The sequence below is a fragment of the Melitaea cinxia genome, chromosome 29, assembly GCF_905220565.1.
Source record: "Melitaea cinxia chromosome 29, ilMelCinx1.1, whole genome shotgun sequence".
NCBI classification, from domain to species: Eukaryota; Metazoa; Arthropoda; class Insecta; order Lepidoptera; family Nymphalidae; genus Melitaea; species Melitaea cinxia.
Window position 1 is genome coordinate 6,411,180 of NC_059422.1, and position 13,480 is coordinate 6,424,659.

The window sequence follows — 13,480 nt, forward strand, 5'->3', positions numbered from 1 at the left end:
GGATAACATAATTTTTATTTTACTTAATAAAAACTAAAAAGAAACGAAAGTACCAAAGAACCGGCTTTCAAAAACAGATCGGTTTTGAAAACCCTTTTAAGTACATTACGCCGTACACGATACACCGCAAAACTAAGTCTATTTTTCATTGTTACTTAGTATTATATAATTACTTATTATTTTATTTTTGATGATTGATATTGTGGGTATACCAGCAACTAGTAACTGCTTTTTTGACAACTATCCAGTATCCGGTCATGCTGAATTGCTGATGATGACGACCATGATGACGACGATGAGTCGACGAAGCAATAACTAATTGGAATCCAAGAAGAAAAATCTCTTATATTTTAGGTTAGAAATGTTTACTTACAGCGATTAGATATCTGAAATACAATTTATTTTCACGCAGAAATTGATTCCGTTTCTACTGAAATGGTAGACTTTTAAATTACCTAACAATATTACGAAAAATGGTAGTTTCTATTACAGCTTAGGCAACATTCAACGCCGCCATTTGTCATTTTTTTGGCATGCGCGTTCGACGATGCAACGAAAATCGTGCTCGTGAGTGTTTTCATGAAAGCAAGTGAATTTTGAACTTTGTTTGTGTAACGTGAAAGTTTTGTCGTTATATAAATTATTGTTTATATCTTCTCAGTGATTGTGTTTTATAATTTGTCGCAATGAATAAAACTTGTGCAAGGTGCGAAAAAACAGTTTATCCAACGGAGGAATTGAAATGTTTAGACAAGGTAATTTTCCCACATTCTTAAAAAATAATTTCATATCTGCTAATTAAATTCATATTTACATTTATTATGTTAGGTATCTGCATTAATGGTTATAGATAATTGTTGTTTATTGAAAATTATATTAAAAAAGTTTTCGTTGTCATCGGCCGGTACACCAATTTAAACAGCCGGACGGGTGAGTCATTAAATTATAAAAATTAGTGCTGATATCATTGAGAGCAGTATAATACCATCTATCATATCTAAGTGCACTCGTCCCGTATGCTCTTTATTAGGCAATATAGGTGACCTTGTGTCACAGAGCATCGATTTTATCGATATCTAGGATTTTTAGTGTTATGTCAATGACATCGACGTAAAATAATAATTGACTTCAATGTTCTTTCTCAAACATAATATCGGTCGAAATTAATAATTAATTCAGTCTGGGCTGTATGGATTATAGTCCTTTGCATTTCCCTATTGGGGATAAATTTTATAACAACTACATCGGTCGAAATTTTATTTATTTATTATATTCGGTCGAATTTTAACGAAAAATATGCCATATTACTGATGAATAACATGAATGATTGGATATAATTATTATAATAATGTAATGTTTAGTTTGTTTCTATTCCAACAAAATATCATTCAATTTACTATTTACACAATTAAAAGAGAAACTTTATGTTGGCAATAAAAAATGTTTGCAATTTCATCATAATAATAGTAAAAAGAAAACATTTAATGGTTGTAATACACAGTACAGTCGTAAAACCCATATTTTTATAGAAAATAATAGAAAACCAAAGCATGTTTTTACACTTGATAGAAACTTATATAAAAACAATTATGAGTAACAGGTAACAATGGGATTTATATGATCATATTTATTTTAAATTGCTTTATTAAGGGGAGTTCTTACTTAAAATTACCTACTATACTAACATTAAATTAAATATAGGCAATTTATATAGTTTTCATTGTATCTTGATTAATTGTAAAAAAAAAATATTAATCTGATACTTGAATAAACAAACAATAATTGACCAAAATAATTAAAAAAGAAATTTGTCATAACTATTAATATTGTAATAGGGAAGTTCAAGTTTGGAAGAAATGGTTTTATTAAACATGGTCTAATATTTAATCTTTTATGTGAGATCAGTTTTAAAATAAACAATAAGTGATGAGATTGATATGCTTGTTTCAGTTACGAAAATATTAAATAATAGTGTTACTTTCTTATAGGAATAAGATTTAGTGTAAGTTTTATTTATCATCAATTTTTGTCCTGAAGTTAAGCTTTTACATATTTATAATATCTGCAAATCTGCATTAGAGCAAAGTGATGGATTAAGCTCCCATTCTTCTACTTCATGGAGAAAGTGGCCTACATGCAGCAGTGGGATGTTACAGCCTGCATTGTGATCGATATATATATACATATATGTATCTAATATATAAAATTCTCGTGTCGCATCGTTTGTAGTTAAACTCCTCCGAAACGGCTTGATCGATTCTCATGTAATTTTGTGTGTATATTGGGTAGGTCTGAGAATCGAACAACATCTATTTTTCATCTCCCTAAATGTTAAGGGTATTTAATTTTTTTTTTTTTTTTTATAATTTTTAGATAAATTATTTATTTTTTATTTTATTATGATTTGGCATTGAAAAATACATACAACCCTAAATTTTCACCCTTCTACCACCAAACCCTATTTTTAAATAGCGTTTAGCGGCAAGACAACATTTGCCGAGTCAGCTAGTATATATATATCAATATTATCAATCTAAAAAGTTTGTTTTTTTGTTTAAATGCATTAATCTCATGTACTACTGCTACGGAACAGTGGCACAGCTAGCGTTTTATAAAGTTTTTTTCAATAAAAAATAGTTCTTTTTTTATTATTTTTAGAAATTATCATAATGTTTTAATTATAGGGTTGTCTAAAAGCAATGGCCAACCAGCCAAAAGATCCTACCAGCCAAAAGGCCTATCTTAATACATAAATTATAATTGTCTTAAACTGTCGTTTTTTTTTTAGTTTTGGTGATAAAACCTATAAAGTTAACATAACTACTGCTTAATTACTAAGCACGTACTAGTGCTTAAAATTTTGATATCCTTGTTAAACAAATTTCATCATGGCAAGCGCATCACCTACCCCTGACCTGCACCAGGAGCTCTGACCACTTTACTTACCACGGGAACACAATACCTAACACCTAAAAGGTTGAGATACTTCCCCAGACGAGCCTTCTGTGCTCTGCTTCAATGAGTGTGTTTGTCCCTATTTTTAAAAAGTCGATTACAATAAAGATTACTTTAAATGCTGCTGTTGAAATTATGGAAAAGTAGTTTTAATTAGTTTTAATAATTAATCCCTGACACATCACTCATTATTATCATCAATTCAGCCTATCGTAGTTCACTGCTGGACATAGGTCTCCACAAGTTCGTGCCAAAATGGTGTGAACTCATGTGTGAACGCATGGATTGAAATCCACTGACCGAAGACGGGTGCGACAAAGTCAGCCCCGCGGTCACCAATCCGCCTACCCAGCGTGTTGACTATGGTTAACACACATGAGTTCACTCCCTGACATACGATTATGACATTTTTCTTAACACAATCTAACAGGTGTTACTACCTTTTTATAAACATTTCGAAATCTTTTATATAAGTTACAAACGTAATACACGTTTCATAATTGTGTCATGTATGTCCTTTTACGACCATATAAGTAAATATAATAAAATAAAATTGTCCATATGCCTGTAATCTCCTCAACTCTTCATTTGACCATGACCAGTATTTCACCGTCTGCTGTATTTAACTTTATAAATGTATAATAAAATTTATAGAAATAAAAATTACTAGCTTAATTTGTTACCATGCTCTAAACTCAATGTTGGATCAATTATAACAGATTTTTTTTTTAAGTTTTTTAATACTCGAGAAGTTTTTATGGAATGAAAATTTAGGAAAATTGTGCAGAAAATTTGAGAATTAGGAAAAATGTAAATATTTTTTAGTTACTATAATTATATAAAAACTAGTTGACCTGACAGATGCTATCAAGTCTTCTGAACTGTCTAATTTGTGAAGTTTAAATAGGAAAAAAAAAATGTACCGTAATACCCTAATTACGTAGTGGTATGAAAAATACTTTATAGCCTATTCTACATACCTATAAAAATATGCAAGAAATGACCTTAATCCCACTGTGACACGAGCTTTTTTTATATTATATTAGATATTATCCTAGCTGATATTGTTTTATTATTACTGGAACTATTTAATATGCAACAGATAGTGAAGTGTTAACTGTTAAGAGGGACTTCATTCTTTTGTATTTCTTATCATTTAATATTGTGCTGTAAAGGTTGATTAAGTTTTATTTAGGCTTGGTGTTCCTATTTTCCCTGTCAATTATATTCCTATACTATCTTACTATATATTAGGATATTTGTTGGAAACCTTTTCCAATGAAAGTAATTGACAAATGGACGTTTATTTTGCTAATTGACCTAAAAACGTATTTTTTTCTTTGACCTAATTACGTAATGAGTATTATTTTCACTATTTAAAATTGCTCTAGGGAATATTAATTAGTTATGAACTGAAGTTACATAATATGTTTGTGAGCCTACTTGAAAAATAAATGTTTGTTTTTTTTTTTAAACTGGCAAAGTACAAATCTCATAAACCTTAGAAAAACAATACTGTAGACCAAAGCCGTACTTAGGTAAAAGGCAGTAAGGTGTAAAAATCGATATCTGAGAAAATTGAGTACAAAATTCTGAATTATTCTCTATGAAGTCATCTAATATTGTAATATTACATGACATTACAGAGACTCATTTAAATGTGATTTTTGATCATAATTATTGTCAAGGCCTAAATTAAATGACCTTTCGTTTTTGACTGTCATAAATCAAAAAGCAGTCACGTGTGTTTACTGTTTTTATACTCTGTAAAACGACGATTTTACTGTCTTTTTCGTAGTTTTCATAAATTATTTATATTATTTTATCTGTATTTGTCCATGTTTTAAGGAGGTTTGCGTGATTTTGTCCATAGGGTTGAAATATTCCATAGGTTTCCAATGATGAAAGTTTTTGGTATATTGTTCTGTTTTACGATCGAATTTCACAATATTTATGAGACATTTCTAGTCGCAAATATGAATCTAAAAGTTGTAAGTGTATTTATTGAAAAACAGGTGCTAATGGACTATTCTAACTCCTGCTTTTAAATTCTATTCATAGCTTATTTACAAGATAGAATTTATCCAGAAGCGGTGAAACCGGCCCCTATTGTAACAAAAATTAGTTATTCATTTATTTTAATAAAAGGCGCCAACTGTTCTGATGCTGCAGTAATGTATAACTGATTATATAAATAGGCCGTTATTATAGATTTTCCAAAATATACGTGCTAGTAACGTATCACTAAAATGAGAATACGTTTTACCATTGACATGTATAATTTAGTAATTACCTTAAAATTGAAGAATGAGCCAATGATATTTTATATTACGTTACATTCCGAAGCGTCGCTAAAATAAAGTGCATTATTTCGAAATGTTTTTTACTAGTTGTACTTTTAACTACCAGTTTTACCCGCGAGATATATGTATATAACCTGAATATGTATATATACAAATGTATTTCACCACTTTGACTATAATCTATTCGTACAAATAAAATTTCTCATCTCTACATGAGATTATGGAATACCTTACACTTCAGCCTGTAATATCCCACTACTGGGCATAGGCCTCTTTCCCCATGTAGGATAAGGATCAGAGCTTAATCCACCGCGCTTCACGCTGCATGGAATACCTGATTAATATGAATTTTTATGAGAGCAAAATATCCAGAACAATTTTTTTTTCTGCTTGTATATTTATTCGCATATGAAACTAAATCGAATCGAAAGAAAAATCGAATTTCTTTGCTTTAAAATCTGCTGCATACTTACTTCAGCCTATCGCAGTCCACTGCTGGACATAGGCCTCCCCAAGTTCGCACCAATCCCGGTTTTCCGCAACCCTCATCCAGGAAGTCTGTGTACACCTAATTTCAAATCCCTTGCGTTCAAAGTTACGTGTAAAAGCTAGTCGTTTACTTAGTATATTAGTTAAATTTTGGCCAGGAGTTAACCGACAGTTAAGCTTATTTATTAGAAACGTGTGACATGTTGTGACGTCGTCAGGGTATTAACGGTTCGTCATTTTGTTTTTCAATTGAATTGATTTGTAATCCATACAAAATTGCATAAACATTGAAACCGCAACCGGCCATAAATATGAATTGAAACACATAAAAAATTTGTCATAATATTGAAAATAATTAACTAACATACCTACCTATTTCAATTCAAGTCTATTTTACTGCAAACCACCATGCCATGTTTACTGCAAAGTTGGATTATCGTCCCGAGTCTGGGTTTAACTTATTTATTACTAGCTGGCTTGGCGAACTTCGTATCGCATTTTTCTTTCTTAAATATAATAATTACATATATCAAAATAAAATATATCATATATTTTAAGTTAGATCAAACTGCACACGGTGTGCAAATTTCATTAAAATCGTTTCAGTAGTTTAGGAGTCCATCGCGGACAAACAACGTGACGCGTATTTTTATTATATCAAGATTATATTATACAAAACATATAGCTATATTCGTCTATTACCTACAACGCAGGCATTACGTTGCCTACTAAAGAAATATTTTATGTATAGAAAGATACCAAATAAATTTCCATTTCGTTATCTATGACTCCCACAACTGCCACAACTCCTACATACTCCTCGTTTTTTTTTTGCTTTAAACAGTAATGCACGTGGTTCTTCTAGAATTGCAAATTATAAAAATTCACGGTATAAAGAAAGTTGCTCCTTGCTTTTTGAACTAGGCATTTTCTTTCCAATATGTATTAATCAATCTTTTATGTAATCTATTGTCTATATAAATAAAAATTAACCCTCGCTAGACCAATTCGGCAATTTTTTTTGTATGTTACTTAAGGCCCACGGAAAGTTTTAATACAAAAAAATATCTATATAAATTAAACTTTTGACAGAACAAAGTCTGTCCGGGCAGTTTAGTAATATATACAAAGAAATCTCATTTGTAATTGAAATTAACACGATTTTTACGCTCGATTTATTTTTAATGAACTGTAGAAGTATTTACTTCGAAATATTAATTGTTATTGTATATCAATTAAGTTCGACTCTAAATACAATTCTGTTAACTAATCTACATATATAAAAATGAATGTTTGTCTGTATGTTCTTTATTGAATCGTAAACTATGTATTTGATCATGTCATGATCTTCAGGAAAATGTTGACATGAGCCCACAAAGGTTTCTGAGTTGGTACGACAAAAAAAAAGCGTAGTAACGCACATAGGGTACAGCTAGTTTACAACTCAAAAATGCACTTTTTATCGACCCTTAAGAAACGAAATGTTGCGAAATCTGTTAGATGACCGCTACCACTACTAATAAATTTTATAGGTACTAAAAATCTTATTTTAAATTTTAGTGAAAGTGTAATGAAATAATTCTTAAAATATTATTTGCTATCTGTTTATTAAAAGATAAAATAACCGCATGTATGTAGCAAAGTAAAAAATGTAGCAAAGTTATCAATAAATTAAAAATATTAAGTGTCGACATCTATAAAAAAATTCGTTTTGTAAAAATATAAAAAACAAAATGAGGTTTGATATTAACCTAATATAATAAAAAGTTCTAATATAATTATGTACTTAGGTACGGCACAAAATAATGTCATACAATAATATAAAAAATTAAAATAAAAAGAAGAATAGAAAAAAAATATATGATTCCGGCTAGGATCGAACTGGCGGCCTTCTGCGTGTAAAGCAGATGTGATAACCACTACACCACGGAACCAGTTGATAGTAGAGGTAAAAATGTAGATTGTGTTCTCAATGTTACAAAGTCGGTTATATAAAATATTTTTTATATAACAGCACTCTTAATACGTGATAAAAATTATGTTATGTATCAGACTTGGGCAAAATGTTATCAGATTAATGAGTTAGGATTACGATTACAATGTGTAATATGTAATCATGAGTACAGATTACAAAAAGTAAAATTTGGTAAGTAATGATTATTAATCCAACAGTGTGAATTTTGAAAAATAAAAAAATGGATTTTGTCATAAGAATAATCTTCATTTTTGTAATTAGTTATATATATATATATATATATATATATATATATATATATATATATATATATATATATATAGACCGCAGGCAACGGCAAACATTTGTATGGCGATACAACGGAATTTTTTAACGAAAGATATTTATGGGACAAAATATTTTTATAACGGATTACGTCACTCTCGTCGTTGTTATTATTATTATCATTATAAATGTTTCATTTTTCAGACAGCTTGACTGGAAAATGTCGAATTAAAGGAAAATGTTCTTATTCGAGTAGTTAAGCTTCAAACACTGAATCGTCTCTTTAGAAAGTCAGCACCTGTCTACTATATTATATATAAATTTAATATCAATAATAACCTGAAGGTTCGCAGGTCACATAAATCAACAATTATAGTTAATCTGACGCTACCACTGTTGTAGATACACTGAGAACTGCTAAAAATGTGAATTTTATTAAATTTACCTTCGTATTGTAGCAATAATTGACATTTTATTATATTATTTATAATCTCAAGCGTACGGCTCACCTGATGGTAAGCGATTACCGTAGCTTATAGACGCTTGCAACACCAGAAGCATCGCAAGCGCGTTGCCGACCCTACCCCTATCTCCCCCCGTTCCTCACCACAGGAACACACCTGCTTGAAAGCAGTATTATTTAGCTGTGATCTTCTGTAACGTCGAGGTATACTTTCCCGGTCGGGCCGCTCCAGATTTTGAGCAAAATATATCCCGCTGTCCCTGTTAAATATATGTCAGTACATTAAACAGGGACAGCGGGAAGTATCCTGAATATAGTCAGAGTTGTATCACAGGCGATACCGTGGTTCACTTCTAGTCTCGATATAAAATATTTTCCACTGCATAATAAGTTAAAAATGTGTTTGTTCACGATCTCCTATCACGCGAAGTTGACTGTCCTTGGTCATGCGATAATAGTGAAGGAATGCGTCTGAAGCGTGTGTTTATGTCAGATATATATTTACCTTTATTCGCATTATGTAGAAAACAAAAAGATTTAATTTGTCCTATATGTACTAATATTGTTAAAAAATAAATATCATTAACATAACGGCCGTCTGTTCCTAAAGTAATCAATTTAATGCTATATGTAACAATCGATTGATATAGATATATTTTTTTTATAAAAAATAATTAGGTAAATAAATACATACATATTACAACCAGACTCGAACCCACAACTCCCGAAGGAGAAAGCAGTATCACTACGAACTGCGTCAACAGGGTAGTCGTATTATAAGAGTTAAAGTTTGTTAATTTATTTGTAGGTTTTTAGGGATAATCTCTGGAACTACTAAGCCGATTTTAAAAACGATTAATTTTTTTTGTAAAAATTTCTTTGTCGATTAATATCTTAGACCAACAGAAAAAGTGGACAAAAACTATTTAATTGTAGCAGAACCATAATAAGCTATGACATGAAATCAAATCCGCAACCACAAGCGCAAAAGTCAAGTTTTGTGATCGCTAGTCCCAAGCCTATGTCAATGTCTTCCACCGGACCGTACTAAATTACTGACCGTAAAATAGTTTCGTACAAACGGAAATTCTCGAAAAAATTCGTTAGAACTACACAAAAAAGTTATCTAAAATAAGCTTTAGATAAAGGTGATTGAAGACGAATTACAGATAAAAATAAATCTTCAAATTAATTTATACTTAATGTTATAAAGCTAGAGTGTTTGTTTTTTTGAACACGCAAACCTCTGGAACTATCTTGTCTCATCTCAGTCTCGGATCGTCCATTTACCGATGAAGGCTATATAATATTTTAGTAAGTCTTTTTTTTTATATAGAACTAGGTCGGCAAACAAGCGTACGGCTCACCCGATGGTAAGAGATTACCGTAACTTATAGACGCCTGAAACACCAGAAGCATCGCAAGCGCGTTATCGACCAAATCCCCAATCCCCCTAGGAGCTCTGGTCACCTTACTCACCAACAGGAACACAATACTGCTTGAAAACAGTATTATTTAGCTGTGATCTTCTGTAAGGTCGAGGTAATAAGAGGAATTTTCCTGCTGTGCCCTACCTCAGTAAAGTATAGTAAGTTTTTTCCTCAAATGAACGCGGGTGAAACCGCGCGGCAAGGCTAGTTTATTTATATATTATATTATATAAAACGGGAAACATTAATTAATTTCCTATTTTTTTAGAAAGTATTTTAATTAAACAATCAACGTTGATTCGTCTAACGGACGGCTATATCTAAATCGCGTTTCCGCTTCGTTTCCGATCTGAATTTGATAAAGTTGTCTCGATGTACCAAAACTATATATTTTCAAAAACGAAATAGAACTATGTATTACAAATTTTCCTTTGCGAGTTTCTTTCGCGTTCATTGTTTTAACCGACTTAAAAAATAGGAGGTTTTCAATGTAAGAATAAGAATTAATAAACGCTTCACACTCAACGGATCCTCCAGTAGCATTTTCTCCTGTGTTGGGGGTCCGGAAACACACAATACACAAACACAAAACCCAGACCACGACTAACATCTATATGGTCGATACAAATGTCTGTCGTGAGCGGGAATCGAGCCCGCAACCGAATTAGACTGTATATTTTTTTTTTGTTTTTTTTTGTTTTTTTTTTTGTTTTTTTTTTTTTTTTTTTTTTTTTTTTTTTTTTTTTTTTTTTTTTTTTTTTTTTTTTTGTTTTTTTTTTGTTTTTTTTTTTTTTTTTTCCATAACTTTTTATCGGATGTACCGATTTCTTGTGTTGATTATTCTTTTTTTTTTAAATCGAAAGCTGGCACTTGTCGTCTTTAAATTTGACCTATTATGTCTACGAGTAATAATGTGTTTTGTACGATATAAAGAAAACTATTTTTTTTGTTATAACGAAATAGCATTAGAAATGTTCTTATTTTACAAGTTTTTTACTGGCTCTGCTTATTCGTATGGGCTGGACTATATCTTGATAGTTTACAGAATATGACCTTCAAGAACTGATTCTAATATTAGCGTTTTCAGTTAAATAAACTGTTAGTTTATTACGTAAATATTTATAAAGGTTTATCTATGAAGTACATTATGTACCTACTCGGGTTCTGTTCAATTTTGTTCTATTATGTACGTACGAGTAACAAATTAAATTTAAATTTCTCATTTTCATTTAAAGATAAATAAGTTATTAGACGTTTGTATAATTTTATAATTTCGATTTTATTTGTTCGGCTTAAATATGGTTTAGAAGCCTATATGGTTCGTACGTAGGATGACAATAATATCGGGCCATAATAAATGACGCATCTTTTCTTAATTTGTCGATGTTGTGTTCACTTCTCGATACTAATCTATACTAATATTATAAAGCTGAAGAGTTTGTTTGTTTGTTTGAACGCATTAATCTCAGAAACTACTAGTCTGATTTTAAAAATTGGTTCAGTTTTAGATAGCCCATTTTTAGGCTATAGGCTATATATCATCACGCTAAGAAATAGCAGTGGAGCACTAATGAAGAATGTTTCAAAATCGTGTTTTTTTTTTCTTTTGAGGGCTTCCCCAGCAAGCCCAATGTAACTATTCCACGCGGACGAAGTCGTGGACAGAAGCTAGTATTATATGAAGGTTAAAATTTTTTGCTTCATTCGTAGTGGCTTATTGGCAAATTTAGCAAGTACTGAAATGTAATGAGTTTTTAATTTTTATTTTATTATATCTGGGAAATACTTAGACTGTAAAATAACAAGTTACGACACGTCTAAAGCAGAGTTAACAACAACTAGTTTTTGGTAAATCTATAGATTATGTCAGTAGATTGATTCTTCAGTGAAACTCTATTGATGCGTCGATATATGTATAAATATATCTATGTATAGTATGTATATTTTAGTGTCATATTTGTATTTATATATGTAATACTTCTATGTACCTATCTATATTCATCAAAAAAAAAAAATATTAGCTATATCAGCCGACTGTGCAGCATTAAGTTGCTTACCATTGGAACACACAACCGCGTGTGTATGTTATAAGATATTTATTTATTTTTGTAAATGAATTGAGTATATTTATCATAAATATCATAAGTATAATTCATTGTACCTAATTTTTTTTGTACACTTACATCGAAACTTAATCCCGAAGGCTGTAAAAAAAACTATAGTTTTTTTAGCAGAAGCCTTTTATTTCTAAGTAGATATATATCTTAACCTAATTAACCGACTTCCAAAAAAGGAGGAGGTTCTCAATTCGACTGTAATTTTTTTTTTATGTATGTTACATCAGAACTTTTGACCGTGTGGACCGATTTCGACAATTTTTTTTTAATCGAAAGTTGGTGTGTGTCAATTGGTCCCATTTAAATTTATTTGAGATCTAACAACTACTTTTCGAGGTATATCTAATAATGCGTTTTTACTTGACGCTTTTTTCGTCGACCTACGTTCTATTATACCGCATAACTTTCTACTGGATGTACCGATTTTGATAATTCTTCTTTTGTTGGAAAAGAGATATCCCTAGTTTAGTACCATGATAAGGAAACCAGGATTTGATGATGGGATCCCAGAGAAATTGAGGGAAACTCTTGAAAATCCGCAATAACTTTTTACTGGGTGTACTGATTTTGATAATTCTTTTTTTGTTGGAAAGAAGATATCCCTATTTTAGTACCATGATAAGGAAACCAGGATCTGATGATGGGATCTCAGAGAAATCGAGGGGAAACTCTTGAAAATCCGTAATAACTTTTTACTGGGTGTATCGATTTTAATAATTTTTAATTTAATCGAAAGCTGATGTTTGTCATGTAGTCACATATAAATTTTATTGAGATCTGATAACTACTTTTTGAGTAATCTTTGATAAAGCATAGTTACTTGACTATTTTTTCGTCGATCTACGTTGTATTACTCGTCGATGTAATTGGAGTCGGTTTTTTTTTTTCGTTTGCGAGCAAACACAATTATAATATAATTTTCTAAACAAATTGTACAAGTAAAGTACGTCTAGCCGTTGTTATAGTTTTATATGAAATCGAGATCATCGAATGCCATCTTCCAACAATGGCATGTAACGGTAGTTCGGAATTGGCATACTTCATCTCACCATCGCGTTTCACGCTCCAATGATTCGGTTCACAAAATTTTAAACGTATCATGAATGAAAGTCAAAATTGTATCATGAATTAAAAATAAAAATAAATTTTGAATGAGTTTTTCCTCAATACGAAATTTATTTATTATTTATTTATTTATTAGTACTTTATTGCATCAAAGAATTGTACAAAAGGCAGACTTAATGCTAAAAGCATTCTCTAACAGCCAACCTTAGCACGTACAAGAGCGGACGTTTGAGTTGTGCAATATTAAGTATTAGTAAAATTCACATCAAGAGAAAAAAATGGAGTTATATAATTCTAACAGCTGATTGGCGATTTGCATGGCCCTTACGACCTTTTTCACGAGACCATGGTCATCGTCGATAGAACGAATCGCAACGGCCTAGCTTCCTACGACTTTTCAGAAGTATCACTTCTGCCGT

General features: G+C 30.8%; 1 protein-coding gene and 1 non-coding gene across 2 annotated transcripts in view; one reads left to right on the plus strand and one right to left on the minus strand.

Moving 5' to 3' along the window:
* Positions 1–522: 522 nt before the first annotated feature.
* LOC123667844 (LIM and SH3 domain protein Lasp) overlaps positions 523–13,480 on the plus strand; it is a 37,752-nt gene continuing 24,794 nt past the window's right edge. Inside the window, exon 1 of the mRNA XM_045601680.1 lies at positions 523–755. Coding sequence (XP_045457636.1) covers positions 687–755 — 69 coding nt within the window. The 5' untranslated portion in view covers positions 523–686. The remainder of the gene's footprint in view (positions 756–13,480) is intronic.
* On the minus strand, positions 7,609–7,681 carry Trnav-uac. The gene has a single exon. It is a non-coding gene; the product is annotated as a tRNA-Val (tRNA).